General features: G+C 47.3%; 1 protein-coding gene across 2 annotated transcripts in view; it reads left to right on the top strand.

Moving 5' to 3' along the window:
- Positions 1-25,001, top strand: part of ZNF831 (zinc finger protein 831) — a 99,013-nt gene that overhangs the window by 36,882 nt on the left and 37,130 nt on the right. For both annotated transcript variants that reach the window (XM_066387338.1, XM_066387339.1), the window contains exons 2-4: positions 1,104-4,805; positions 6,678-6,808; positions 17,942-18,093. In XM_066387338.1, coding sequence (XP_066243435.1) covers positions 1,140-4,805; positions 6,678-6,808; positions 17,942-18,093 — 3,949 coding nt within the window. In that variant the 5' untranslated portion in view covers positions 1,104-1,139. The remainder of the gene's footprint in view (positions 1-1,103; positions 4,806-6,677; positions 6,809-17,941; positions 18,094-25,001) is intronic.

The following is a 25,001-nucleotide window of genomic DNA, read 5'->3' as shown; positions in this document are numbered from 1 at the left end:
GCTTCCTTGTCTAACATTTCCCCTGCTGTTCTCCTCGCCAACAGGGAGCCAACTGGGTTCCCGCTAGATCCAGAGGGGCTTTGAACATCCCACCTTTGAGCGGAAGCCTGTGTCTGATACTGAGGTTAAGGAAGTGCTTCTTTTCTTAGTGGGGTAGCCAGATCAAATAAATACAGAGTGCCTAGTTCCATTTGGATTTCAAGTAAATAATGCATAACTTTTTGTGTAAACGTGAATGACACATGCAAGATTTGGGATGTATATTAAAGAATCGTGGCCTGACCTGTGGTGGCGCAGTGGATAAAGTGTCGACCTGGAAATGCTGAGGTCGCCAATTCAAAACCCTGGGCTTGCCTGGTCAAGGCACATATGGGAGTTGATGCTTCCAGCTCCTCATCCCTTCTCTCTCTCTGTCTCTCTCTCTCCTCTCTAAAAATAAAAAAAAAAATTTAAATAAAGAATTGTGCACTGTTAATCTGACAGTCAAATTTCGCTGGGAGTCCCATATTTTCTTCTGCTAAATCTTGTAAGCTTCCCCATTCAGGTTAGTTTTATTCCTTATTGCCTCATCCAACAGCAGAGATTGAGAACTGTAGAGTTAGGAAGGTGCTCTGCCACTTTTACAGACCCGTAGACTGAGTCCCAGATAAGGAAAGGGACTTACCCCAGAGCATGGAATCACTGTGAACTTTGAGGACCTTGCTGAGCTACATGACTTTTTTTTTTTTTTCATGAAGTCAGCACATTTTCTGAGTGTCTTCTCAGCACAGGCTGAGTGTTGAGAGATGACAGTGACCAGCCGACAAGCCTGTCATGACCCATATAAAGGGCAAAAATCAAATTTCCTTTGGACGTGTTAAATAAGAGACGGGATTCATGCAGACCCGGGTCCAAATCCTGTTTTGCCATATATCAGCTGCATGACAAGTCACTTCCACTCTCTGAGCTTCAGTTTCCCCTTCCCTAACATGGGGACAAAGGTACTTTTCTTGGGGGATTGTTGTCAGGCTTCCGTGGGGTGAAGAATGCCTCGGGGAGGTGGGGGAGAAGGGCTGTATGATGGGAGGAGAGGTGCCCTCGGTAAAGTTTGGTTTTGCCTGCAGGTTACTCAGCATCCTGGGTCACCCAGATGATGTGGGATGGAGGTGCCAGAACTCACCAGCCCTGCTTCACCTGCCAGGGACCAGCCAGCTCCTGCTCCTGGACCCCCAAGGACCCCAAGTCAGCAGGTCTCACCACACCTGACCCTGGGCCCTGTCATTCTGCCGCCGGAACAGGGCCGGGCCCCCACCGTGTTCCTGAAGGCACTGCCCCTCCCGTTGTACCACACGGTGCCTCCGGGCGGCCTCCAGCCACGTGCTCCCCTCGTGACAGGCAGCGTGGATGGGGGCAGCACACCCTTCATTCTCAGCACCCTGCTGCAGCCCGAAGGACCTGGCCTGACCCAGGCTGGGAAGCCAGCGACCCCAGTGCTCACTGTGAACATCGTGGGCACCCTGCCTGTCCTGTCGCCAGGCCTGGGACCCGCACCGGGCAGCCTGGGGAAGGTGCGCAACGCCGGCAAGTACCTGTGCCCGCATTGCGGCCGGGACTGCCTGAAACCCAGTGTCCTGGAGAAGCACATTCGCTCGCACACAGGAGAGAGGCCTTTCCCCTGTGCCACCTGCGGCATCGCCTTTAAGACCCAGAGCAACTTGTATAAGCACAGGCGTACCCAGACGCACCTCAACAACTCCCGGCTGCCCTCGGAGTCCGAAGGCACTGGCGGCAGCCTCCTGGAGGAGGGGGACAAAGCTGGACAGACCTCCAGAACAGCCAGCAAGGGAGGCCACGGGAGCCCGGGTCGGGGGGATGCGGCTCGATCAGACAGACCCCTTTCTCCAGGCGGCCAGGGTGCTGAGCACTGCCTGGTACCCCCCATGCATCTGTCCCCAGCTGCCAAGAACCTAGATCTGAAGCTGGGAGCTGTTTCCTGTCCAGGGTCCACACTTCTTGACAGAGAGGCCCCTTTGGACTCCACCCACCCGACCTCTGCTGGGCTCCCCCTGGCTGGCTTGCAGTCCAGGCGTAAGCTGCTCGAGAAGAAGTCCCCAACGGGCAGCAGGACGTCCTCAGAGAAGCCCTGGGACACCAAGGCCTCGGAGGGCCGGCTGAGGAAGTGTGAGAGCACCGACTCGGGCTACCTGTCCCGCTCGGACAGCGTGGAGCAGCCGCTGCTCCCCGGCAGCCCCCTGCACAGCCTGTCAGAGCACAGTGCCGAGTCCGAGGGAGAGGGGACCCCGGAGCCCGAGCGCGCAGGGGCCGAGCTGGGAGGGCGGGGGCCCAGCCTGGAGCAGGACAAGCGGCAGCTGGAGGAACGCATCGCCCGGCTTATCTCACACAACCAGGCCGTGGTGGATGACCCCCAGCTGGACCACGTGCGGCCTCGCAAGACGGTCTTGTCAAAGCAGGGCAGCATCGACCTGCCCATGCCCTATACCTACAAGGACTCCTTCCATTTCGAGATCCGGGCGCTGGAGCCCTGCCGGAGGAGGCACGGAGCCCTCGGTCCCACCCGCTCCACCTGCACACCTGTAGACAAGGTGCGGGCCCTCTTCTTTCACTCTGTCCCCACTCAGCTCTCCGCCACTGTGGAATGTGTCCCTGTCACCAGGAGCAACTCACTGCCCCTTGTCGAGGGCACCAGGACGTGGCAGGAGCAGCCAAATCCGCAGGACGCTTGTTCCGGGAGGCAGAAGCCTCCGAGCCCCAGGCCTGCCCACACCAGACTGGTAGATGTCCCCAGTGGTCACCCCCGGGCCTTGGTCAGACAGGTTGCTGTGGAAGACCTACCATGTCCCCCCACTGGAGACACTGCAACCCCTAAAGAGAACATGGATGCAAAGAAGGCTGTCACAGTGGAGGGGACCACCAGCAAGGGCAGAGGGGCTGGGAGGAAAGGCAGCCAGAGGAAGCTGAAGATGTTCTCCCAGGAGAAGTGGCAGGTGTATGGGAATGAAACATTCCAGAGGATCTACCAGAAGGGGAGAACTGGCCACCAGGGAGGCAGGAAGGGGAGGGAGGTGAGCGTGGGCCGTGGGACAGAGCTGGACCTTCCTCTCCGGAAAGAGGTCCTGTCCCAGGACCGAAGAACCCCTGTCTGTGGGGACACTTCTGTGGGGGCCAAGCCAGGTGCTTGGGGAAGTCTGCCAACCACAGAAGGCTTCTTGGTGACTGAGTCCCCCAAGCAAAGAGAGACGGTAGCTAGAGCAGGAGACAGTGACCAGCCCAAGGTGAGCAGGGCCACGTCACCCCCCATCCTCAGCTGCAGGGAACCCCCATGCTTGGGGAGCAAGAGCCCTGTGCTGCCTCCAAATGGGAAGCTGGAGCTGGAGTGTCAGCTGCCCCCAGCACCTGATTCCCTCCAAGGTGGGGACCTAGAGGCTCCCAAGCTCAAAGGAGGCACCCAGGGTGGTGAGGACACCAAGGAGCCCTGTAAGTGGGCCCTAATTGTCCCAAGACAGCCCAGCAGTAGCTCTGGGGAACCCCAGCCTGCACGAGACAAACTGCCCTCAGAGAGGAAGAAGCTGAGGGTGGAGGAGACGAGCTGCCCAGAGTGGTCAGAGACTCTGGGAGCAGGAGGCCAGGCCCCTGGGCACCTCACGCGGGCCACCTCCCCACCATCTTGGAGCCAGGACTGTGACCCTGGGGACAAACCAGGGGGGCTGCACAGGAGTGCTGACTGCATGGTGAAAGGCCAGGCCAGGCCCTTGGAGGCCTCTGGCGTGTCTTTCTCTGCTTCCTCGGGAGCCCTCAGGCCAGCAGGGCTGAGTGACACAGAGCCTGCACCGGGCCCTGCAGCCGGAGCTCCCGGGGGTGACTCCCAGCTGGCCACCCAGCCTCGGGCTCCCCGCGGCCCTGCGGCCCTGACAGACACTGCCTTTCCCCCCAAGTACCTCCTCAGGTTCCCTCGGGGAGATGCCCTCCCACCGTCACCTGGCACTCAGGGGCCGGGCAGAGGTCAGGACCCTCCGGGCAGGAGTGGGCAGCTCGAGGAACTGGCCTCCTCTGCTGGATCGGGGCTCAGGACCATCCTGCCTTCCCACCCAGCCGCAGGCCTGGCTCCATGTGGAGCAGACAGCTTCGAGGAGGACCCCGGCTGGTCCAGGCTGTGGGGCAGGAGAGAAGGGGTGCTGGGAGAAGAGAAAGGGGACTTAGACACCAGCACCCCAGCAGGAGGGGAGTCACCCAGCTCGAGTGCTGGGGCTCCTAGGGAGATGGCCTCCATCCTGTCTACCCTGACTTGTGACTCCCGGAGAACCGAGACCCACAACACCACACAGCTCTGCGTGGGCAGCACTTGGGCGGAGTCCCAGCCCTCGGGGGGTGTTCTGAGTTCCCGGGCACTCAGCAGGGACATGAGGGGGGCTTCTGAGAATGCTCGGGAAGACCCTCTTCTGGGGCCTTCCACAGGGCACAGTCCCTGGGGCTCCCTCTGGCCCAGCTCTGCCCTCTCGGAACTCCCACCTCCGGGCTGGCCTGAGCTGGCCCCGCGCACCCGCTCAGAGTGTCCTGGGAGCTGTGGACCCCAGGGCTCCTTCCCTTCCTTGAGGGCTGAGCCCCGGCTCACCTGGTGTTGCTTGAGCCACAGCCTTCCTCTGCCCATGGAGCAGAAGGGGAAGGCTGCGTCCGTGTATGGGGCGCTGCACAGCCCTGGCAGCAGCGCCCCAGAAGAAGGTGCAAACGCCCGGCTAGTGAGCAAGGCCGTGTTGGGACGATGGACCAGAAGTAGCCCAGCGGACGGAGAGGAGACACAGCCGTGGAAGGTAACACAGCTTTGCCCGGGGCCCCGGGCTGAGGCAGCCTGCTTAGCAGGTAGGACTGGCCATGCTGGAGAGGAAGCACGTAGCATCCGCTGTCACTCAGAACATCTCAGCCTGTGCCCTAGGGCAGCTGCGCTGCCACAGACAGGGCAGGACAGGGTGACACCCAAAAGTGCCAAAGAAAAGAAAATCTCACACACACACACACACACACACACACACACACACACACACACACACAAATCCATTTCAAAACATAGAATTATTGTACCTAAGACTCTTGGTGAGATAGTTTTCCTAACTAGACACAAAATTTAACTCTGAACTTTCTGGTAACAAAGGAATAAGTGAAATGAAATTGTTGCCCAGGAGAGCCCTCTGGGTCATCTAAGATTATAAACCAGAGAAGTTTATGGAGAGATAGACTCCAGGCAAAAGCAACTAACAAACAAACAAAAAACACCCCAAAACGAAAATGCCTCTTAAAAGGAGAGTAATTGTACCAGAGAGTCTGGAGAAATAATTTCTACAGTCAGATTTAATTTACCTCCAAGTTTCCCGGGAACAGTGACCAAACCCAGAAGGAGCTGCTTCCACTAGATCAGCGCTTTTCAACCTTGTACACTTGACGACTGGTGAAAAGAGAATTAGTTCAGGGATCGGGAGGCAGAAATCACCCTGAGCCCGTGCAAATTCGAATAAGATCATTGTGTCTATAATCTTCTTATAAATTTAGGGTGGTTAATTTCTTTTCAGACCAGCATAAAATTTCCGGCGGACCCGACAGTTGAGAAATATTGATTTAGAGAGTTCTCACTTGGTAACTGAGCAATAATAAATTTACAATTCCATCTTGAGAGTGATTCCATGCACCTAGATTTTATAATTGGGGCATTGTCCTCAGAGGTGGATTAAGGAAAAAAGTGTCAAGTTGGGGTTTTGTGGGTCTCTTCAGAAGTTGGGGCCCAGGGCACATGCCCGGTGTGCCCGCTGTTAAATCTGCCTCTGATTGTCCAGGGCACCTGATGAGGAACCTGAAGCCTTGGGACTAATGTCACTGTATGGGACAATGACAGGGTCTGAACTCCAGAGCCTGGTAGGTGGTTCTTCCAGGTGGGCAGAGACTAAGGGAGCGAGCCATAACACCTTCTTCATCCTGAGGCTGGTGGATTAACGAAGAAGGTGTTGGGCCTGAGAGATGGGTATTCAAAGCCCAGTTTAGCCTGCCTTCCTCCAAAAGTCAGTGAGGCATTGGGCATTGGGGTTCCTGGAGAGGGAGAGTGGGAAGATTGAGAGGAACTGCCTATGGCAGGGGTCCCCAAACTACGGCCCGCGGACTGCATGCGGCCCCCTGAAGCCATTTATCCGGCCCCTGCCGCTCTTCCGGAAGGGGCATCTCTTTCATTGGTGGTCAATGAGAGGAGCATAGTTCCCATTGAAATACTGGTCGGTTTGTTGATTTAAATTTACTTGTTCTTTATTTTAAATATTGTATTTGTTCCCGTTTTGTTTTTTTACTTTAAGATATGTGCAGTGTGCATAGGGATTTGTTCATAGTTTTTTTTATAGTCCGGCCCTCCAACGGTCTGAGGGACAGTGAACTGGCCCCCTGTGTAAAAAGTTTGGGGACCCCTGGCCTATGGTGTTCTCTAGGCCTTCAGTGACCACCAAACAGCTGGGCTTTCCTCTGCGGCTCCGACCCAGGCAGGGTACCGAAGGTTCCTCCCAGGAGTGCTTAGACTGTTTGTCAGTGCAGCATTTCCATGCCTTGATTTCCCCAGACAGGCATCCTGTCTGCAGGGAGAGAACCCTTCTGTGTTGTCCCCACCATGAGGGCTTTGAGCAATACAATGCCAACATGCCTGGTATTTTCAGCTCTCCTACCCAACAGCCCCAGGAGGAAGGATGTCCCGGGACCCAAGGTCCGAGCCAGAGCAGAAGAAAGTACCACCTTGGAGGAGGACAAAGATGTCCCGTGGGAGCAGCAAGCAGAAAAAACTGAGAAGGTAGGGTGTTTGGCCACTGCTGTTGTTTCCACATGTGCCTCCCGTGTTGGTGACTGCAGACCGTGGTTGCACTAAACCCCCAGGAAAAGCTTCACGTGGCATTCAAAAGGCATCTCCGTGCTCCAGAGAAAGAGGTCCTGCTTGGGAACTAGGGTTCAGGGATTCAACTGGTCTCCCATCCACTCACCCTGCACAGCCCCATAGGCGGTGTGTTTCTCAACGGTGCCTTTCTAAGGCCAGGAATCCAGCAAACATTTGAAATAACTGAGTTGAAAACACATCCATCCAGTTTAAGTCCTGAAGAGAGAGCGTGTTAATTATTTACAGGTTTTATTGCCTTTTTAATTATGCAAGCGATGTATGTCCTTTGCAGAAAAATTAGAAAATACAGATGAGCCAAGAGGAGACAATAAAATGTCCTAGCAATCTCCCCACCAGAGATAATCGGCACTGATCCCGCTCTTCCAGACTGTTCTCTGCGATGTGTGCATGTACATACTACACCCGCAACAAATGAGGAGACCTGGGGATTTCAGGGCCATTCTTTGATTGTCTTGCGTCTCTTCTCATAACCCTTCAGGCTGCCCATGTGTGGTGGTAGTCAATCAAAATTTATAAGACAAACTTTATCCAGCCCCTGTCCCCTCTCGGCCCCCCACGAAGCTTTTTCACCTCCTTTCCCCACAATCTTCTGCTCTCCACTCGGGCGGACATGGTGCCGTCTCGCTGACCCTCTCCATTCTTTGATAGGACTCCGACCTCACATCCATGTCACCTTCAAGCCTTCCCACTGCATACCCCAGCCCTCAGTAGCCTCCTCTTCCTGGAATGCTTAGCCTCCCCACCGCACCACTGTCAATATTTGATCTGAAGCCTAGATAGTCTTCTAGAGGCAACGCAAACTCCTAATAATTCCCTACAGCTTCTCAGACCCTCGGTGACTGGAGGTGACGCCCTCTTCTGAGGCCCCTACCCGTTTGAATCGTCTGCAAGGACCAGGCATCCAGAGCTGCCACTGCTGAGGGCTGCTTGGTGCCTGGCACTGTACCATGACTCCTCACTTTTCTCAAGAGGAAACTGAGACACAGAGAGGTCAGGGGACCTGGCCAGGGACCTAGATTCGAGCCAACAGTCTTACTCCAGAGCCTGTATGCCAGACAGTGGCTTGCCCCAGGGCTTCCCAGCCCGCAACAGTCCTGAAAGTCTCCTGGAGTTTTCTGGAGTTTTCTTGTGATTCCAGGTTGAAGTGAGTGGGTCTGGGAAGGGCCCAGGAGCCTGCATTTCTCACACCCGTGGGGATGCTGAGTTTGCTGATGCAGGGAGCATCTTGTAATGGTTTGCTCTGCCTCAGACCACAACCTGCCCTTTCTAACCCCCCCCCCCCCCATCATCTCTGATCCAATCTTCTGCTGCAGCTTCTTTCTTTTTAAAGACTCAGGTGGGAAATCGGACTCGCCCCAATAATTTCATCATCTTGCTCTACTCACAATCATACCTTCAAAGTCCTTTTTGCCACGGAAGGTGATATTTCATAGGTTATGGGGATTCAGCTCTGATCATCATTCTTCTGCCTTACCACCCTATCCACCCACCCGCATACGCGTGATTGTCTATATGCATGTAGTTCTCAATTTATATACCCACCTACCCACTAATATATGTATGCACACATATCTACCTGCCATCTATCAACCTGTGTGTTCTTTCCTCAAGGAAGAAGCCTATTTTTTTTAAAATTCACTTTCACATTTCACTTCAGTCGTCTTAATGCTCTACAGAAAATGAGATCCTGTAGCAGAGAAACCCCTCAGGCCTTAGATCAGAGAGGGGTGAGGTTAGTGTATCAGAGTGGCTGTTCTCTTTCTCTCTTGTTTTGAAAACGAAAAAATAAAACAACACAGGAAAGCTCAGAAAAATATATAACAGACTCCTGAGTAATGATCCAGAATTAACAAATAATGACATTTTGTCAGGTTTGCTTCTGAGCCTTTAAAAATAAAACACACAAAATGTTATTTCATGTACTATATATATTAGGTAAACTAAAATAGATAAAACACAAAAGATAATTATGTTGTTCTATGTATTCGGCACTAATTGTTTCGATCCATGGTTTGACACTTTGTAAATCAGTGTATCCACTAATAACGCTGTAATTTAGTAAAGACGAATCATTTCTGTCTTTAAACTAGACATATAAATATCGCACTAAGTTTATTGTTCTTCAGTTGGACTTTTAAACTCAATATTTCTGTTTCTGACGATCTAGCCATGTTGTTACATACAGATCAAATTCTTTACCTTAATTGCTGTAGAATATTCCATTCTATGAGTATGACACATTTTGTTTTCTATTCCCTTGTTTATATAGACATTTGTTTCCAAAATTTTTTTGCTTACTTTGTGACGAACATGTGTATTCATGCCTCCTTAGGCACACTGCAAGAGATGTTCTAAGAAATGTGCCTAAAAGTGGAATCACTAGATTCTAAGATAATCACATTTTCAACTTTTACAAGTTACCACCAAGTCCCTCTGCACGGTGGCTGCATCATTTTATATTCTCTCTGCTAGGCACAAGAGGCTGCCCTGTGCTCGTATTCTTACTAATGTTGGTTATTGCCCATCCAGAATTTGTAGGGTTTGTATCTATTCTTTTCCTGTCATACAGTACTGCAGATATTTTCTCCAAGTCTGTTATTTGTCTGTTTGAAAACTCATTTATAGTTCCTAGCATCATTGCACATATCTTGCATCTTCCTCCTTTTTTTATGTAGCAGACCATCTTTCTGGGATTGCTCTCTTCTGTCTGAAGCATGTTTTTGAGAATTTCTTTTAAAGAAGAAAAATCCCATTTTTTATCGGTCTGAAAATACATTTATTTCCTTGTTTATTTCCAAAACGTCCTTGTTGTTGAGAAATGTTTCTGCCGGGTGTTCAGCCCTAAGTTGAGCTTTCCTCCCGCGTGTAAAACTATCATCATGCTCCCCTTCGGCTTCTCTTCTTTGTGGTGGAGAAGTCAGCTATTAGTCTACTTATCTGTCCTTTGAAGCCCTTTTATCTCTGGCTAGTTTTAAGATCTCCTTTTAATCTTCGGTGTTCCATACTTTTCCTTTGATGTATAAAGGTATGTGTTACTTCTATTTATTCCATTAGGAATCCATTGGGCTTTTATGATTTGTCGATTGATGTCTACCTAGAAAATTCTCAGGCATCATCATTCTTCAAACGTTGCTTCTGCCCCATTCTCTGTCCTGTCATTTTGCAACACTGAAATAATGTATCGTAGTTGTTCTCTGTCTTCCATGCCTCTTAACCTCTATTTTCAATAACTTTGTCTCTCTGTGCTATAATCTAATACTTTTTTCAAATCGATCACTAAAATTGATTACTAATTTTCTTAATCCACTGAACTTGTGTTTGTTTTTTTTTTTTTTTGAAAAGCTCTGTTGAGGTATATGAATTTTAATGTTATGTATATTTAAAGTATGCAGTTTAATAAGTGTTTTTCCTTTTTTTTTCTCAGAGACAGAGGGAGTCAGAGAGAGGGATAGACAGGGACAGACAGACAGGAATGGAGAGATGAGAAGCATCAATTATTAGTTTTTCGTTGTGCGTTGCAACACCTTAGTTGTTCATTGATTGCTTTCTCATATGTGCCTTGACCATGGGCCTTCAGCAGACCGAGTAACCCCTTGCTCAAGCCAGCGACCTTGGGTCCAAGCTGGTGAGCTTTGCTCAAATCAGATGAGCCCGCGCTCAAGCTGGCGACCTCGGGGTCTCGAACCTGGGTTCTCCACATCCCAGTTCGACGCTCTATCCACTGTGCCACTGCCTGGTCAGGCAGTTTAATAAGTTTTGACATATGTGCACACCTTTGAAACCAACACCATCAGGATAATGAAAATGTTCATAATCACCAAAGTTTCCACGTGTCCCTTTGTGACTCCTTCCTCTTGCCTACCTGGTACCCTCCTATCCCCAGAACTGTACTTAGTTCACTTCTTCTAGAATTTTATAGAAATAGAATCAGCCTGACCAGGTGGTGGCACAGTGGATAGAGCGTCAGATTGGGATGCTGAGGACCCAGGTTCGAGACCCCGAGGTCACCAGCTTGAGCGCGGGCTCATCTGGTTTGAGCAGAGCTCACCAGCTTGGACCCAAGGTCGCTAGCTCGAGCAAGGGGTTACTCGGTCTGCTGTAGCCCCACGGTCAAGGCACATATGAGAAAGCAATCAATGAACAACTAAGGTGTTGCAACAAAAAACTAATGATTGATGCTTCTCATCTCTCTCCATTCCTGTCTGTCTGTCCCTATCTATCCCTCTCTCTGACTCTCTCTCTCTCTCTGTCTCTGTAAGAAAAAAAAAAATCAAATAATATGTGCTCTGTTTCTAATGGGGGGGTGGCTTTTTTTCACTCAGCATGACTATTTTGAAGTTCAACCATATTGTCGTGTATATGAATCATTTCTTCCTTTTTATTGCTAAGTAGGTACGCACATCACAATTTGTTTATATATTTACTTGTTGGTAGACATTTGGTTTGTTTCAGTTTGGGTCTGTTACAAATAAAAATGACTATAAATATTTCTATACATGTCCTTGTATGGATATATGCATTAAATTTTCTTAGGTCATTATCTAAGAGTAGAATGAATGGACCATATGGTAGAGGCATAATTAATTTTTTTAAAGAAGCTGCCAAACTATTTTTCACTTCTATTAGCAGTGTAGAGAGTGCCAATTTCTCCACATCCTTGCCAACACTTAGTGTGGCCATTATTTTAAACCTTTACTCTTATTTTCAATCTTTTCAAGAAACACACTTACTATTTTGGACCTGATAATGCCAACATAAGAAGTCTTGGCGTGTCTGACTCTGTTTTACGTGCCAGCTCTCACGGATGGTAACTTGTTTCCCTGTCTGTTCTCGGATGTTTGATGGTGAGCTGATATTTTTGGAATGTTGAGACTTGGATTGGAGTTGGGTTTCTTCAGTGATGATGTGTTTTGCTTCTGCGAGGGGCTAGCGGCGGGGGGCACCTTCTGGTCACTTATTTTAAATAAAATTCTTGGTTTGAGGTTTTTTTCATGTTACTGTGTAGTATGAATTCAAACTGCAAACCCTTGAGAAGATGGTCTTATTGCCCCTTTCAGTAAGGGATAATCTTGGAGTTTTGATGTCCGCTGGGCAGGTGATTCACCCATATGTTGAGGGTATGACCCTCTGAGGTCTCAGTTTTATGTAGGAGCGGAGGTCGACTCTTCCACTTGACTCTCACCTCAGATAGAGTCTAGGTATAAGTCCTGTGCCCTGCACCCTGGCAGACCATGAAGATGAAAGCTCAAACTCACCTCAAGTGCCCTCAAAATGAAAGCTCTCTTACCTTTCCAGGTTTCAGTTTTCATTGGGTTTTTGACTTTTAAATATATCTTACCTTCTAATCAGAACATCAATACATTTCAATATGTTTTAAACATTTTTATATTTTAATCTACATTTTGAGTTGTATTCAGTATAAGGGTGGGTGTGGTGGTAGTCAATCAGAGTAACTACTGTTGGAAACGAGTTCTTATTTTCTAACCTTGTTTATGATTCTCTTGTTGTCAAGAAGTGGTAATTTTGATGTAGGAAAATGCAGCTACCTTTTCCTTTATAATGATTATTTTCTGGTCTTGTCTAAGAAATATTTTCTTACTCTCCATCACAAACACAAAAATGTATTTTTTTATTCTCTCTCTGTGTAATGTAAGGAAGGGTTTATATTTGTTCATATTGAGAAACTAGGTGGACCATGGGTTAAATTGGGCTTTTGACCTGTTTTTGTATGCCCTTGTGAGCTAGGCATGACTTTTACATTTTTAAAGGAATATCTATCTATCTATCTATCTATCTATCTATCTATCTATCTATCTATCTATCTATCATCTATCTATCTATGTAGACACACACACTCATATATGTATATTCATATATAATTATATATAAAGAATATGTGTCAGATATTATATGTGGCAAGTCTAAAATATTTATTGTATTTATTATCTGGACCTTTATACAAAAAAAACCTGCAGACTTATAGATTAATCACTTTTTTCCCTTGCTTATTTGCTATATTTTAATTCCTCCCTTATGTTACCGGACAGGGGTCCTGGCCCTTCCGGTCTGCCTAAGCCAGCCGGTAGTATGCTGGTTCTTGACTTTGTACAAGAAGAATTTCACTACGTGAGTCCAGGTGATTTTGAGAGAAAGCTTATTAGGGCTGGAGACAGTGAAACAAGGAAGGCCTAGAACAGAAGAAGCAACAGGAGAGCCGAGGCGGGGCTGCTCTGGCTCACTGGGAAGTCAGAGACAAGGGGGCCTTGGGGGCAGGTTTAGGGGGGGAGCTGGGGATGGGCTGCAAGTCTCTTGGGGACTCTTAGAAATACAGACCTGGAAGGGGGTGGGGAGGAGAGGAGAAGGGGGAAGGGAAGGGCTAGGTATGCTCCCTGGAGAGAGCATCCTTTGTTTTGAGGATTTTTAAAGACTGAGAGTTTGAGGAAGATTTCAATAGACCTTTTCCAGATATGGCCTTTGAGAGTCATGGTCTTCACCAGGGCAGGAGGTCATTAGTCACTGCAGCTGGTCCTGGCATTGCCCACCGGGTTTCCCTGCTCTTCCGGGCCTGGAACTAAATAAAATACAGCTGAGGCCTAGATGTCATCCTAGGGAGGTGACCTTCTGTGTCTGGCTGTAGATGGCTTGGCCAGTCTGTCCAGCTCTCTGTCTCGGTTTCCCCACCCTATGCACCAAGGACTTTTCCTAGCTGCTCACTATCCTTTCTCACTTATACCCGGACTTTTCTTCAGGGCCCTCCATTCTGTTTCACTGTCGTGAAAAGAGCTGTTTTCATTAATAAAAGTACATGAGTCAGAGAAGAAGATTAGAAAGTGCAGGATCCATTTTCAGAGAGGAAATGGTAAAATGTGGAAAGTTTAGACTCGGATACCTAAGTGCCCTGACGTGACCCGGCGGCGCGGAGGCTCAGAGAGCTCGCGGGCGGCGTCTCTGCCCGCCCAAAGCAAGCGCTGGACCGTGGAATTGGATTTTATTGATTAATTTGTAACTGTGTACCGTGCCGTATGGAGCATGAAACACCCAGAGACTTGCTCTTGGAAGCTTCTAGCAAATGGAACAATGAATCGTGACGTCCTAAATGCATTGGTATGAGGGCAGAGATGGGAGGTTATGGGGCAAAAAGGTTTTCTGTAAACCCTAAGACATCCGTTAATCGCTGAAGAGGAGAGCGAAAGAGAAAACCCTGGGCCCTGCCAATGCCGTTTTCTTAATGGATGGTGTTTTCCCTTACAAAGCAGATGTTTTGCTGTCTGGGGCATGGGTCTGCTCACGTAGTCATGACACACCTTACCTGTCTGATGAGATCACATTCTGTAATGGGAGCACAGTTTCTGAGGCAAGATGGAGACACAAACCTAGAGATGTGACGGCCACTAGTACAGATGGTCGAGACCCTCTGTCACATTCGCCAAGGCAATGACGCTTTCCCCACGGTCCCAGGTTCTGCTTAGTGGAACACAGAGAGCCTACGGTACTCCACTCCACTTCTCTTTGCTTTGTTTTTATCTGTGGGGACAAGAGAGGAAAGTGAGAGGGCTGATAGGAACACGTTCCTTCCCAGGATGAGCATGTGTGAGGCGGGCATGTAACCCTGCAAGGCCCTGTCCCTGCAGGAGGGCAGTGTGGGGTTGAGTAGGCAGGGTGGGCAGTGGTTTTCCGCTAGCATCAAGATACATGACTAGGCTATAGAAATGTCTACCTAAAACCTATGCATTTGTATGGATCAATGTCACCCTGTTAAATTTAATTTTCTAAAAAAGAAAAAAAGGATACATGACTATAACCTCCCTCGGTTCCTTCTGCAAGCTTCCCACTGGATTCTGGTCAACATTCATGTCCCCTGAGCTCTTGACCTTGGCCAGTCAGCTGTGAGTGTCCCTGCTGGAGCTGGTAGGGGGTCAGAAGGCTTTTCTTCTGATTGTTCTCCCATGAGGTATATAAACAAAGGTATCGTGTTGGACTTACATCAATGTCCCTAATGTAGGCTCTTAAAGGAAGACCTATAGATAGAGGCAAAGACAACAGAGGATTTGCCAAGTGTAGGATTTGTATTTAAACCCTGGACCTTAAATGACAGTTTATTTGTTTATTTATTTTTTATTTTCCCATTGATTTGAGGGGGTAGGGGAAGAGAAAGAAGCATCAACTTGCTGTTTTGTTAAGTTATTCTATTAGTTGTATACTCATTGATTGTTTCTCGTGTGTGCCCTGACCAGGGGTCTAACCAGCAACCACTGGAGTGCCAGGTTGACACTTTATCCACTGAGCCACATGGCCAGGGGCAGCTTATTTATTTACTTTTTTTTTTTAAGTAAGCCATAATACAGGCCAGCTTAAAGTAGTAAAGTAGACATACATACAGAAGTCTAGATTGATCTTACAAACATAACCTTGAGTATAAAGAAAGTGAGAAAGAGAATGTCTCTGTGGTACAGTGTCATGCTCAAGAGCAGCAACATATTTAGGAGGCTGTGTGCCTACTGAAGGGTGTTTGTCCAACATACCCTAGTGTGTGTCTCTAGGGGAAGCAGGACAATGAGAGTTAGAAGGGAAGAAGGGGACACTCCGGTCAGGTTATTTCTGAGGCTGTGCCCCCAAGAAACAGAACCTGCAATGGGGGTTCTTGTACAAGTGATTTCCGGAGGAAGAGCTCTCAGGAGGATGATGAGGGAGGGAGGGGAGCAAGCAGACCAGGCGAGGAAAGAACTAAATGGAGATGTGGCACTGGGTGTTCAGTCCTACCTGATCCCATGGGGAGCTCTGGAGTGTGAAATGCACCATAGAGATTGTCCTGCTCAGAAGCAAAGAGACTGAGCTGTTCCTGTGACAATCAGTCAATGGCTAACCGTCTTTACTGGGAGGTGTGCAAATTCTCCCAGGGTTCTTCAGGCAAGACTGCTCCTACCTACCTAGGGCAAGTCCCCAGAGAAGGGAACAACAAGTGTGAGTCATTGGTAGTCAACACTCCAGCAGCTGGACATGGGTGTGCAGCCTGGTGAAGGGGAGAGTCACTGGTAAACTGTAAGAGACCTGTGGGACTGACTGGTGGTAGAGAGCTTGCAGCCCCTGCCTCACCTTGACTGCTCATTCTTAGGGAAATGCTACTCTAGGAGAGGCTGTGTGGAATGTTCTGGGAGAATCCCGGGGAGAAAGAAACAGACCCTGCCTATGTCTAAGCAAAATATTGCTTGAAGACAATGCCAAGACCCACCTGGGCTCCCCCAATGGCCAAGGGTCCAAATTCCACCCTAATGAGATCTGCATTCAAAGGCCAAGCTTTTTCCAGCAGGCTCTTAGCTATTTTCTTTGAATGGAGTGACTCGCTCCTACATTTCCAAAAGCAAAACCTCCCTGATGTTCAAGCTGTGCCGTTCTTAACACATGCAAGCGTGTGGCAATCACCCACTGACTTGGGGGCAAGGTGACCCACAGCACTGAGAAGAATTCTCCCCGTGACCCTGCATCTTCCTTTCTTTGTCTCTGCACTTTGAAATAACTCTTGGCCCAGCCCAGCAGGAGCCCCAAATGGTTCAGGGGGTTGTGATTATTCAAACTGCAGCCCTGTTGCTTCCTACCCTGGCTTAGATAGCAATTTCAGGAAGCTGTGATCTTGACAAGCAGGGACAGACTGCTTCAAAGAACAAGGCAGGCAACCCCTGGGGAACTAAACTCCTGCCCAAGGCTAGGGAGGCAACCCTGCCTTGTAAGTGGAACCTCTCCCAAACCCAGACTCCAGAAAAGAGGAACAGAAAGTCACTTTCTTATTGTTGCTGCCATCAAAATCAGTGCTGAGAGGATACCGCACTCACTCTGCAGACCTGATTTAAAATTCTGCCAGCACCCTGGCTGATCATGGGGCTGCGGCTAGATGTCGGCAGAGGTTCCGACAAAGGAGAAGAGAAAATGGCCAAGTAGGTTGCCTCACCATCCTCCCCAGTCAGATGGTTCTGAAGAGTGTCATGGGAATAGAATTCTTGTGAACTGAGATTTATAAAGGGAACGAGTCCTTGTGGCTCTACTAGGCAACTGGGACTGGGCACATCCGTTCAGTGAGCTGACTATGGATGGTGACCTCCGCAAAACGGTATCGAACCCTGGATTAAAAGTCTAGCTCCCAACTGGCCACCTGGTCTGTGAGTCTCAGGGCTCACAGCAGCTGCTCAGCATTTCAGTTCTTTCACCTGCAACATGGAAGCGCTAGACTAGCTCGCTGGTCTGCTTTTAGTTGTATGTTCTTAGTAGTAACAAGTTTTCAGCCTACACTCTAATAAATGCATAATTGTTCACTTACAAATGCTACATATGTTTATTCCACCAGGGTATTATGCACATTCTAGAGGACATGCAACAATAGACATAAAAATGTCTAGATGAAAATAACTCTAGAATTTCCTTTCCCTACGGCTCCTGTGTCCTCACACTGGGATGTGAATACTTTGTTTTGGAGATTAACCCGAATGCTTTGGAAAGGATTCTCTAGATGGCAGTCTATGTATGATGCCCATTTTTTCAAAGGAGACCCTTTAGATCTGCTCTGTCTAATATACTAACCACAAGCCACGTGTGGCTATTTCAACTCATTAAAAAGAAATAAAATGTAAAACTCAATTCTTCAGACACACTAATTACATTTCAAATGCTCGATAGTTTAGCGGTTAGTGGCTACTACCTGGGTCAATGCAGATTATAGAACATTTCCGTCGTTGCAGAAGTTTCTATTGGACAGTCTGCTTATGAAGTAGTCTAGACCACGTGGTCCAGTATTTAATTACAAGACATACCATGTGCTATGCAGCATGGGATGCATTTTAGAAACACTCTCTCGTTTAGTCCTTACAACAACCTCATGAATTAGGTCCTATTATTGTCCCCATGTCATGAAGGAAACATGAGGACAGGAGGGATGAGGAGGTTCTAAGAGCTGACAAACTAGTTAGACTTGGGTTTTATTGTTTGAGCATCAATGTTGTGTGTATGAACTGGCCATTGAACATGTGTTTCTCTGCCCCATAGGTACAGAAGAAATTTCTTGCAGGGCCATGTTCAGCTCAGAGCAAGTAGACTACGCAAGCCACTCTGGGTGCTGAGAAAAGGCTGCCACCGTTCTCTCCTCGAGGGTCCGGATCCACGCCGGACCCTCAGGCAGGCTTCTTCAGGAATGGCAGGTAATGCTGTCCTTAGAGGTGAATCCATACTGGGTACCAAAGGGCACCAGGATGCTTGGGATGCAAGGTGAGCAGGAAACAGCCAGCCTTGCCCTCAAGAGCCCAAAGTCCAGCAGGGATACAGATGATGTCGTAAAAGTATGACATCTGTGGGGAAGTCAATGTATCCTAAACTAGTAGATAAGGTACTGGGTGAGAATACCCAATGAGATGGATTGAGAATCCAATATTGAAAATTGGACAGATATCCTTGAGTACTGGCCACATGGGTATTAGGTGCAGGTTCCCTGAGAGACCTAGAAAATGTGAGTCAGAACTCTTGGTGCCTCTACTGCTCCTTCTCTTTAAAAAAGTTCACTTGATTCTTTTCATGGGACCATTGTGTAGCTGAAATAGGTCAGTGGATGGGCTTGAGTGTCCATGTGAAATAGAAATGTGAGTGGTTATTATGTGTAAGAGCTGCAGGGAACATTGCTCACATGTGAGGCGCTAAGAGGTCTACTCTTCATGCTCGGAAATAAATAAAGGATGAACTAATGGAGGCTGCTTCCTGGAACAGGGGCTATTTTAAGTTGCACTCACTGGGCAACCAGCACAAATTGCTTAACTTCTCTGGACCTCAATTTCCCCAGCAGTAATGAACCCCGTATTAACCTTGCTTGCAGGGTGTTGACTGGGAAATATGAAGACCATCTGTAAAAAGGCTACAGGGTCCCATCTGGTAATGACTGCATTACCATTATTTTTTTGTGGCTGATTGTTGTCTGTTTGGCTCAAGGGCTGACCCTGAGCTTTATCTGATGGCCGAGGTTTTGCAACCTGGGAATACTTCTTCTTCTACCTTTGTGTAGCTCCAGTGCCCCCTACAGGCAGGTGGCACTTTCCTGCTCCCCCTCCACTGCCAACCTTCAACCCCCAAAGCCCTTTCCAGTAAGCAAAGACAAAGATTAGTTTCTCAGTGATAATTGAAATCAATGTAGGAATTTGCTCAACTGGACGGCCAGTTGTAGAAGGCAACCATTGTGTTTGTGGAATGTGGAGGGTTAAAATCATGTGACAGAGGCTAGGTTGAGGTGGGGGTGAAGGAAGGCAGAAATTGAATCAAGGAGCCCAACTTTGCCCTCTCTTCATTTTCTGTGTCCCTCATCTTCAACTCCATTCCTTTTCTTCTTCTCAAATAGATAAAGCCAATGGAATTGGTCATTGGGGTGTGCTTGGGTGATAACACTGCCCAAACACAACCCAACAGAACCCACCCATTGTCCCAAATGTCACAGCTTTCTGAGTAGCTCTCTTTCAAGCACCTTAAAAGGGCTAAGTCAAGCTGCCCCTGGAAATGCACCTCAGCCTCCATATTTATATTCCTAAGGTCTGAGCTATGCACAGAAGGGGAGAAAAAGAAAAACCATGCTAGTCTAGATAAATGTATAGGGTGAAGACGGACATCCTTGACTTGAATCATGTTGGGAATGACATTGGCAGGTTGGTTTGCTTTCTCCTTGGAATCATCTGTTTGTATGTCTAGGCTGTTGATGTAGGTCTTACCTATGCAATGGCTCAGGGTCAGATCAAACGAGCTACTGTGTGTAGTGAGTGCTTCAAAGACTCTAAAGCAGATGAGTGTTGGCTGTTATTGTCTACTGAGCATGATGAGAGTATACATGCATACAAATTGGCATATGCCAAGCGCTAGATGAATGGGGGACACGTTGTAATAAGGGTCTCTGTTGTCTAGTGAAGAACAGGGTCAGTGTTAGGGGAGGAACCCAAAGGGGGAGTTTTCTTGGGAGAGATGGGTGGGACTTCTTCTGGAAATTCAATGCAAGGAGAATAGAACAGAAGCTTTCTGAACTGGGGAGTGGTAAGTAAAAGCTCAGGGGTAAGAAGGAGGAATCGGGGAACGGCAGGTTGAATCCAGGTGGACTGGCATATGCTGGTGTCTGGAGGAAGTGGAAAGCCATCGAAACCACTGTTTCTATTTGGGTGCCACTGACTAATTTCCTAGGGCTGCTGGAAAAAAATGGCCAGAAACTTGGCTTAAAACAACAAAAATCTATTCTCTTACAGTTCTGGGGGTCAGGAATCTCACATTCCCTCCCAAGACTCTAGGGGAGAATCCTTCCTGCTTCTCTCAGCTTCTGGCTCCAGGCTTCTTTAGCTTGTGGTAGCACCACTCCCATCTCTGCTTTTGTTTCCACATGGACTCTCCCTTGTGTTTCTGTGGACAAAATCTCCCTCTGTCTTTCTAAGGACACTTGTCATTGAGTTTAGGGCCCACCTTAAATCCAGGATTATTGTATCTGGAGATTTTTTCATTTAATTACATTTGCATAGACCCTTTGTCCAAAGTCATAATCACAGGTTCCATGGAATATAGCTTTCATCTTGGACATATCTATTTGAGGGGACACAACTCAACCATAACAGCACTTTTACAACTTTTTCCCTATCTACAAACCAATAGAAGTGACCCCAGTGAAAAGGTTCACGGTGCCCACGAACATTCAGTGTACAATGATGCACAGCATCTGAGCTCTTATTGTGTTCAGTTTTGGGAGGAAAGTTGTATTTTAAACCTAAATTAAGATATAATCATGAAAACAGAATCACTCTGCCCATCACCAGCAGGCAATGGTCCACACTTGGGGCAGGGTGGGGGGGGGGGGGAGAGTTGTCTGAGTGGTACAGGTAGCTTCCATCCTAAGATGTGTGTGTTGGGCTACAGGACACATTAATTTTCTTTTTGGGAGAAGGTCCTGTGGCAGGCTGGATGGGGGCAGGCAGAGACTACACATGTGTGGTTCTGTGGATTGTGTCAATGGGGGCTAAAGTCCAGCGATCACCCAGTTTGTCTGGCTTTATGCTTTGGACATCTTTGCCCTCCTCCCACAGGGGGCGCCTTTCCACACATCCTCCACTGGAAAAGGGTGCCTCATTCTAATGTGCCCAGTGTGCTTATGGGGACCCTGAGAGACTAGTGGGAAAGCCTCTGAATTTCATTTTCTTTTTCACCTCTTCTCCCCTTTAAGAGCTTCTTCCTAGGGGAGTGGTCCTACTCCCTCCCATGTGAACTAACAGTAGAGATCTTGAGGCTCCCTCTATGCTGGGAGAAACTCCATTTCTGTCCATTTTTTATCCCAATTTCTGCTTTCAAACCAAAATCCTAAGTGCAAATGGGGGGCTGGGGGGGTGAAGGGGGCGCACCAATGAGTGGTGGGTAAAACTGGACCCAAACAGAAAAAAAAAATCACGAACAATGTCTGAATATGGAGTTAAGAGATGAGAGGCCATCCACAGTTCAAAATCTCCCTGGCAACGTAGCCCTTAGTGTAGATAATAATGTCACAGCAACAGCCGGAGTGGTGACAAATGTCTTCACTTTCATGTTGATTATTTCAGCAGAGAGTTGAGCCAGAGGGTTGAGTTACTGGTGCCCATTTTCAAAGGCTTCCACCACTGTAATTAGAGAGAACACAGAGGATGTCTACTAAGGGCAGGTGTGAACCTGCGGGACGTGGCCTGAGAGCTGGCCCAGGGAATATTAATCACCTCTGCTCTTCATTGAAGTGTCGGGAACAGGGATGGCTGGTTGGTAAACCAGCAAGCCTGGTGGACAGGTCACGATGGACACCATCACTTTAGAGGGTGGTAGAATGCATTCAAGTCAATACCGTGTGAAAATCAAAGGGGACTGGGGATTTTATTGCCACCACTGACCAATGCCAACATTTCACGGTGGAGTGACAGGCACTCTGAGAGTGTTGGGTACTTGAAGACCAAGTGCTGTAACTTCAAAGCAGCAGAAAGGTGGACCTTGGTTGTCCACCATTACAAACAACATTCTTGTCTCCTTTGACCTGTAAAGTCCTTTGACCTGGAAAGATCAGAGCTGGTTCTCAGTGTGGGAGCTGACCTCCGTGTGTGTGTGTGTGTGTGTGTGTGTGTGTGTGTGTGTGTGTGTGTGTATGTACCCATGCATGTGTGTGGGTGTGCTTGTGAGTGCATGCAAGTGTGTATATTTTTCTGGCATGGAGGAAGGGTTGGACCTGTTTCCTATGGCAGGACAATGATAGGGTGATCAGTTTGGGGTGACCTGAGAGGCTATAACTTGGGGGAACGTAATGAAATCCAGCAAAGAAATTGTGAATGCTTTTTTTGGGGGGGGAGGGATTTTCTAATCTAAAGGTAGGAAAAGACTTTGGCCCTGGTTCTTACAGGCCAACTTGACTCAGTAAAACATTTAAAAGATAAGTTGTCAGGAATACTTGTATCCAGAAGCTGAAATAAGATGTTATTACTGATTCTTTGTCCTCTTTATTTTTGGAGAGTCTTCTTGTCAATAATTTATGAAGATGAGAGAGAGAGAGGATGCTATTGAAAAATATTTTTTAAAAGGATGCTTAATTTTCCCCTCTTTTAAACTATTCTGATAGCTCAGTACTAATCATTCAAATTAACAGATGGCTTGGCAGTGAAGTCATAAGCAAGCAGAAGGGCAGAGGAATTATGAAGGATAAATATCTAATTTATAAGATTTTACAGTGATTGGAGTCTCTGAGACTCTCTTGAGAACTGAGTCTTTTTTAAAAATTTATTTATTTAAATTCAGATGTCCATCCCATGCAAGTTTCCAGCATGGGGGTGGGGGAAACTGGAAGGTTCTTTTTATTTTTTTAATTTTAATTTTTTTTAAGATTTTATTTATTCATTATAGAGGGGGGGGAGAGAGAGAGAGAGAGAGAGAGAGAGAGAGAGAAGGGGGGAGGAGCAGAAAACATCAACTCCCATATGTGCCTTGACCAGGCAAGCCCAGGGTTTTGAACCGGCAACCTAAGGGTTTCCAGGTTGACACTTTATCCACTGCGCCACCACAGGTCAGGCTGGAAGATTCTTTTTAGATATCAAGTAGAGCTGATGTAGCAGATGCTCTGGGATAAATGTGAGTGTGGATGAGCAAAAGTATAGATATTTCCGAGAACATCTTTTCTTGCCCACGTGCACTTCAGGACCAAAGCTGAGGTATGGCAGTAGGTGAATTGAATCCCAGAAACTCAGGCTGTCTCACTGAAGGGATTGGTAAAAGGAAGGTTCTTAGATATCAAGTCACTGTATGTGCCAAGGACAGCAAGCATCCACTTGAGGGACAACCTTATACTCCAAACATTCTTTTTCTGACACCCTAGATGTTGACTGGGAACACGATTACCTTGGAATAAGAACCTTCCCTAATAAACTGCTGATAAATTTAATCTCTCTCTATCTCTCTCCCAACCCCTCTTCTATTAGCATCCCTGCCCTTCAGGGTAATTTTCACAATACAATGTACATCGATTGCCAAGTGAAACTACAAATCATGCCCAAGACATAGAATTTCATGAAGTTGAGGGCAGTGACCATTGGGTTGATTCATACTTATTGGCAGAATCCGACCCCGTGGCAAATAAACTAGAGAAAACTGATAAGAACAGCCTTTGGTTTCTTCGTTTTTCAAGATAAATTCTCAAAGTTCTTAATTCTTCACTGTTTACCATAAAAGTTTTGTCCCTGTTGTGAATGAATTCATTTTTGGTGGCCTTTCCTTAGTGGCAAAGATATTTCAATTAATAAGAACCCTGTTTACCCAGCTGATAGGTCATCTCCATCTTCGTACCAGGTCCTGGCAGGTGCTCACTGTTTTTTTGTTTGTTTGTTTTTTGTTTTTTAATGAATGAATAACTGAGCAGAACTAAGCCTCTTACTTCAGGCTTCCTTGAAGCTCAGTCTCAGTTGAAAAGACAATTAAACCAGCTCCCAAATCTTCACTGAGAATGAAGAATGGAGATGCAACCTGAATGAAGGTTTTGTTTTTGGTTGTGTGACAGAGATGCGTTAGTAACAGAAAGTCCAGTGGGTGTCTGGGTAAGATGGCATTGGCCTCACCATTGTAAAAGAAACGTCATCTTTCTTTTTTCCATAAAAGAAACTTTTTCATCTAAAAAGAAACTTTCAACTCCCCTTACTCCCTGATGGATGTAGTTTTGTGGACTTGTGATCTTCAACCTTAAGGATTATCTATTTAATACTACCTCAGTCTTACAGATGAAAACTCTGTAAAGATAAGATAAAGACTGTAATTTTGAACCTGAAGATGTTAACTTTGAGCCTGGGGTCCTCTCTTACACTATAGTAGTACCAACTCTTTAATGGGGGATTCATTTCCAAAGCCTTTAGTCAAAACCACCTGTCATAAAAATTACCTTTGAAACTTTACAAATGCAATCACAAGAATACAGTTGATATCTACAACTCTGAGCCGAAATTCTCATGCACAATACACTGTTCACACAATTAGGGGATCAGGGAACATGCAGATACTCTAGTACTCTCAGCCTTTTGTACAGTGCATTTTCACCAATGAAACACAAGTTGGTTTTGCATATCATTTGCATAACCAAACAACTTTCTTTGACTTGTCATTTGTATTTCTTTGTTCTTTTTTTTTTTTTTTTTTTTTTTTTTTGAGTTTTTGGAAAAGTTTTATTTATTTAATTTATTTATGTATTTATTTTTTGTATGTGTGTGTGCGTTCTTCTGATGTGAGAAGCAGGGAGGCAGAGAGACAGACTCCCATATGTGCCCAATCAAGATCCACTTGGAATGCCCACCAGGGGGTGATGCTCTGCCCATCTGGGCCATTGCTCCATTGCAACTGGAGCCATTCCAGTGCCTGAGGCGAGGCCATGGAGCCATCCTCAGCGCCTGGGCCAACCTTGCTCCAGTGGAGCCTTGGCTGTGGGAGAGGAAGAGAGAGATAGAGAAAAAGGAGAAGGGGAAGGGTGGAGAAGCAGATGACCACTTTTTCTGTGTACCCTGGCCAGGAATCAAACCCAGGACTTCCACAAGCTGGGCCAATGCTCTACCATTGAGCC

Source organism: Saccopteryx leptura, chromosome 5 (assembly GCF_036850995.1).
Source record: "Saccopteryx leptura isolate mSacLep1 chromosome 5, mSacLep1_pri_phased_curated, whole genome shotgun sequence".
Lineage (NCBI taxonomy): Eukaryota > Metazoa > Chordata > Mammalia > Chiroptera > Emballonuridae > Saccopteryx > Saccopteryx leptura.
This window is presented reverse-complemented; position numbering and strand designations above follow the sequence as displayed.